The 5,331-nt window shown below is 40.3% G+C and overlaps 1 protein-coding gene across 1 annotated transcript; it reads right to left on the bottom strand.

Annotated features, from left to right (window-relative positions):
- Positions 1–663: 663 nt before the first annotated feature.
- LOC5574806 (probable chitinase 10) lies at positions 664–2,316 on the bottom strand. Its single transcript, XM_001655315.2, has one exon. It carries the CDS (start codon positions 2,256–2,258, stop codon positions 798–800), a length of 1,461 nt encoding a protein of 486 aa, XP_001655365.1. The 5' UTR covers positions 2,259–2,316; the 3' UTR covers positions 664–797.
- Between the last annotated feature and the right edge of the window lie 3,015 nt (positions 2,317–5,331).

The following is a 5,331-nucleotide window of genomic DNA, read 5'->3' as shown; positions in this document are numbered from 1 at the left end:
AAATGCGCTGTTGGGGTAAAACGCGCAGCCCTTGTTTTGAACGAACGACGTGCTTTGGGACGCTGTTTTTAACCCGAGATAATGGAAAATGTATTTAAATGCTTCTCTATATAAATTTTTAAGTATTTTCTTGGCAAAAATCGTAAAAAACTCGAAAAAAACGTTTTTCGCTGTTTTTGTTGTAATTTTGTGTTATTTTCTAGGCCATTTTTCAGGTCGATAAACAACAAAAGTTTTGAAACTATCACCGAGAATCGACTTGTGCACTCCCATAGTTCTTATTCCATGCGAAAAAAGTGTTGAATTTATCCTTAAAAAGCGTATTAAAGGACTTAAACTTTAATCAACTCGTGGGGCAAAACGGCCACTCCTATTTCATAACACCAAAAAAGCCGTTTGAATTCAAATTCCAGCAAACGTAATGCCAAGCTATAGTTACGTGCCAATTTGAACCTTACAAATGCACATTTTTCGAATCAGCATGTATACTATAATCGAACAATAACATCTGATCAAACGCCCTTATGTAGGGTAACTGGGGGAAAAAGCGCCCCCTAAGTAAGGAAGCGTTTTTAGCTATGAAGAACATTATTATAAGCATTTTTTTATTCATTATCTCATAGACAAACATGTTTTCTATCAAATAGTAGAAACAGCCATCCGTTTTCTTTTTTCTGGAGTTTATAAATCAATTTTTATAAAATGCTTGCTGTTGAAAGCTCATACTGAAGAATACCAAGAATACTGGTGTACATCCGAACCTTTCTTCTTCACTTCACGCATTATGCGTCCGCTTCTTAGGCTGAGGTGCACTGCGCCAGTTCCGGACGATCGCAATAGCTGTGGCTCTGGCTCCAGTGAAGTCCCGCCGGGCAGTTTTGCTCCAGTTTGTTCCCTTCGTAGGTGCAGATGTAGTACTTGCTGCAATCATCATGGGGGAAGTAGACCTGATGGTTCGGGTCGTATACTGGCGGGCAGTCGGTGGCGGGATTAGGAGCAGGCGAGGCAGTTGAAGAAGCAGAAGTTGAGGTAGATGAGGTTGGAGTTGACGATGGTGTGGTTGCCGGAGAAGGCGATGGGCTAATCGAAGTGCAACCTGCTTGCTGTGGGTAGTCACAGTACGACAGTTGTTGGTTCCAGTGCAGATTCGCTGGACACTTCTGCTCGACAGCTACCCCTCCCCAACTACAGATGTAATACTTTGTGCAGTCTTCGTGAGGAAGGTACACCTGGTGATTTGGATCGTACTGGTCCGGGCATTTTCCTGCTGGAGCAACTGTTGTTGAAGGGACTTCCGTTGTGCTAGTGGAGGTTTGAAACTCGGTCGTTGTAGTGGTAGGAGAAGGTGAAGACGAAGTTGTACTTGGCGATGGGGTGGTTGCTGGAGAAGTTGAAGTGCAACCTGCTTGCTGCGGATAGTCACAATATGACAGTTGTTGATTCCAGTGTAGATTTGCTGGACACTTTTGCTCGATAGCTACACCTCCCCAGCTGCATATGTAGTATTTTGTGCAGTCTGCGTGGGGAAGATACACCTGGTGATTTGAGTCGTACTGATCCGGGCATTTTCCTACAGAAGTCACCGATGTTGAAGGAACCTCCGTAGTGCTAGTTGGAAGCTCTGTCGTTGTGGGTACCTCCGTTGTGCTAGTGGTGGTGTGCACCTCGGTCGTTGTAGTGGTAGGCGAAGGTGAGGATGAAGATGTAGTTGAAGATGGGGTGGTGGCTGGAGAAGTTGAAGTGCAACCTGCTTGCTGCGGGTAATCACAATATGACAGTTGTTGATTCCAGTGAAGATTTGCTGGACACTTCTGCTCGATAGCTACTCCTCCCCATGTACATATGTAAAACTTTGAACAATCTTCGTGAGGAAGGTACACCTGGTGATCTGGATCGTACTGATCTGGGCATTTTCCTACTGGAGCAACAGTTGTTGAAGAGACCTCCGTTGTAGTGGTAGTGGTTTGCAACTCGGTCGTTGTAGTGGTAGATTGCTCGGTAGTAGTTGCAGGCTCCGTTGTGGATGAACAATTAACATTTGCTTGAAAATCACAGGCTTTGATGCTATCATTCCAAAACGTTCCATTTGGACAACTTAGCTCAACTAAGTTTCCCCAATGGCAAGATAGAAACTTATTACAGTCCGTCGGGTGAGGAAAATGAACTACTGTTCCGGGATCACTAGTTGGAGGACAACTGGGTTCAGCAGCTGCGTAGGCAACCAAACAGATCACACAAGCCAACAAAATGAAATTCATTGTAAAACTAACTTAAAAATCTAATGATTTCGATTCAATTGCAAATTGTATACTGATTCCAACAGAGGTAAAACGAGTATTTATATTTCTTAATCCAATACTGATATCACAGTAAGTGAAGTGGATGAATAACCATATTGATGTTTCAAATTTCCAATCGAACTTCGAAGAATCTGAAAATCTCAAAACCACACTCAGCTTTCAATGAGTAACATCAGACACAATAAAATGTTCAAGTGCTCTGAGATTACTCTCAAGTACAAGACAGCCGAAAGGGCGCTTAGCGCAATTCTTCGGAAAGAGATAACTCAGCTTGTTGAGAAGCTACTGCTCGTAACCAACTACTCACATGAACATTTGCAAACTCACACCCCCACAAAATAGCCACTCGAAAACGACAAAACTGAAGGCCGCATCCGAATAACCCAAATTCGTCCAAACAGCAGCTGCTCTATGCAAAAGGTCACATGTGGCGGAAAATTCATATAAATCTGCTTGCTTTATATCATCGTCGACAATGGGCTTTTTGTTCCGGATCATGGGAATTCGCCATACCTACCCTTTTCACCGCACGCGAAATGACAAACAAATTCCCCCCGGGGACCAATAGGCAAAATAATACACAGTTGGTTGGCGGGAAGGTCGCTTTCCTCATCGCATGCCACCGCCGCCCCCACTGCACATCAATGTTGCACAATAACGCGATAAAACACGACCAATTTTTGCTTGTTATTTATTCGACCCGGGCAGGAATAATCATAAATAGTAATAAATATTTTCAACACATGATCCTGATGAAAGTTTAATAATGCGCTATGACGGAGGTTTTTCACATTTGCGTTCGCCAGGGTACGATGTATTTGCCATTCGTTTTGGTTTGTATGCTGTTTGCACATTGCACTGTTGGTTAGTTGCTGCACATTATTGCCAGCCACCCCCCAACGGATGCTCCTCGGTCTGCGTATTGCTGTTGTTAGTTTTCCGGTGATCCCATTATGGTCCGGTGAAGAATACCAACGCCATAGAGATGACTCTGAATCACCAACGCTTGGTCCTGGTTATCTAAATAATTATAATTTTCATAATTTCAGTTTCGAATAACTATTGAAAATATTGCTCTTCGTAGATACGTAAATACCGTGTTTTCTATGTTTCCATAGTTTCTAAATTTTACCTTCACAATATGGCTTCATGGAAAGATAAGTAGGCTTTGACCGGCTTGGATGGTCTTTTTTCTGCTTGTCATTTTTTTTTTTTCATTTTTCAGAAACGATTTTTTCAAGAATTTCCGATTGTGAGGATTTACGTGTAAGGAGGTGTTTTAAGGACCGAATTTGGATCGTTTGAATTCGTTGGAGAGTGGTTGTTCAATCTTGAGACTTGCGTGCGTGTGGGGTGTGATTCTCGGAAGATTTGGACGTTCCTGAGACGATTGTTTATGCGTTGATTTGGCGGTGACTTTCAAGTTTGATTGGCGTATTGACAAGAGTACATATACGATCTATGCACGCCTGACCTAACCTCGAAACTCCATATAAAAAAATGTCAACAATTCCAGCAGTGAATGTCAACTCCATATAAAAAAAATCTAAACAATTCCAGCAGTGAGTGTCAAAGAGCAGGACAGTCAATTGAGCGTGATGAAAGAGGGACAGAGAAGGAGAATTTTTCGTGACGTCACCATGCACTCTTCTATAGTGCTGTTCGAGTGGCAAGATTTTACAAGATTCCAGGATCGTCAATTTGGTGGTTCCAACTACACATTTTCTTTGTTGAAGGCTCGATAAGTATCATTATATTATTATAGTTTAGTATAAGTTTCTTTTTCTCTATTCCTATCTTACATTTAGTTATTGTTTTGAATTTATCTACAATTATGGAAACTGATTCAGGTGAAGAAGATTCAAATGAAAATGATCATTCTATTGAAACCCCTGCAGTTAAACCTTTTCGCATAAAAATTTATCCATCCACTTTTCCGGGTCTATAAGTTTATTTTAGAAGCAAGGAGAGACCTATCAATGTTTTGTTGATTTCTGCTGAGGTTTACAAAAAAAAAATATCAGTAAAAGAAATCAAGAAAATTTCTCTCGACAAATTAAGATAGTCTTTGCATCTCGAGAGGAGGCCAACTCTCTTTTAGAATCAAAATTATTTGTAAATTCTTATCGTGTGTATACTCCATGTGATTCTTGTGAAATCAATGGAGTTGTATACGATGAAGATTTAAATTGTGACGATGTTAGGAATAATGCTACTGGTCTGGGAGGGAGGCACAGATACTACACACGAAATTTGATACATTTTTTTTTTCCAAACTGCAAGATAACTCCAGTTTGCCAACGACAATCAAGGCAGGCTTGGTGCAAATCGCTAGTTTTCATTTGTTGTGTACCTTCGATCTTTCTGGACAAACATTGTAAAAGGGCCACAATTTTCTATGCGTTCAATTATCAGTTTTATTGAAAACTGTAAAAAGAGCCTCATTCCAGTACGTTACATTCAATTAGAATAAACGTCACCCTCGTGACGTTACTTTTGAATGTGCATGAATTGATTGTAATTCGATTTTTGCTACTTTTGATGAAATGCAAAAATAAGCTTTGTCTAGTTACGCGCTTCTATCATGTTTGTCCATTGTTTAAGATCCGGGCTCACAGTGACAGTTCGTGACAGCATAATCTCGGCTCACTGTGGCGTAGAGAAATTTTGTATTGGTTTCTCCCTCCCAGGTATTGGTATGTTTAAAACAAATCCATCGCTCCTGTTTGTATTCTAGAATGTAATCGTTTATCAAAATTATTTTTTAGTGGTAATGAATCTAAATATGTTCAATCAAATTGTATAAAAATAACATTTTCTGGATCTGTTCTCCCAGATTATGTTATGATTGATAACGTCATTTTTCATGTTAGACTTTACTACCCTAAGCTCCTGCACTGTGAGCGTTGTCTCCTTTTTGGCCACACATCTAATTTTTGTTCGAATAAATTAAAATGCTCCAAATGTGGAGATCTTCATTCATCGGAAGATTGTAAGAAAAATTCTGATGTTTGTATTTATTGTAGACAAA

The sequence above is a fragment of the Aedes aegypti genome, chromosome 2 (assembly GCF_002204515.2).
Source record: "Aedes aegypti strain LVP_AGWG chromosome 2, AaegL5.0 Primary Assembly, whole genome shotgun sequence".
Lineage (NCBI taxonomy): Eukaryota > Metazoa > Arthropoda > Insecta > Diptera > Culicidae > Aedes > Aedes aegypti.
Note: the sequence above shows the minus strand (reverse complement) of the source record. Positions and strands in the feature narration are given on the sequence as shown.

What these genes read in the sequence shown, in the direction of transcription:
- LOC5574806 (XM_001655315.2), bottom strand. Translation starts at nt 2,258, where the DNA reads ATGAATTTCATTTTGTTGGCTTGTGTGATCTGTTTGGTTGCCTACGCA.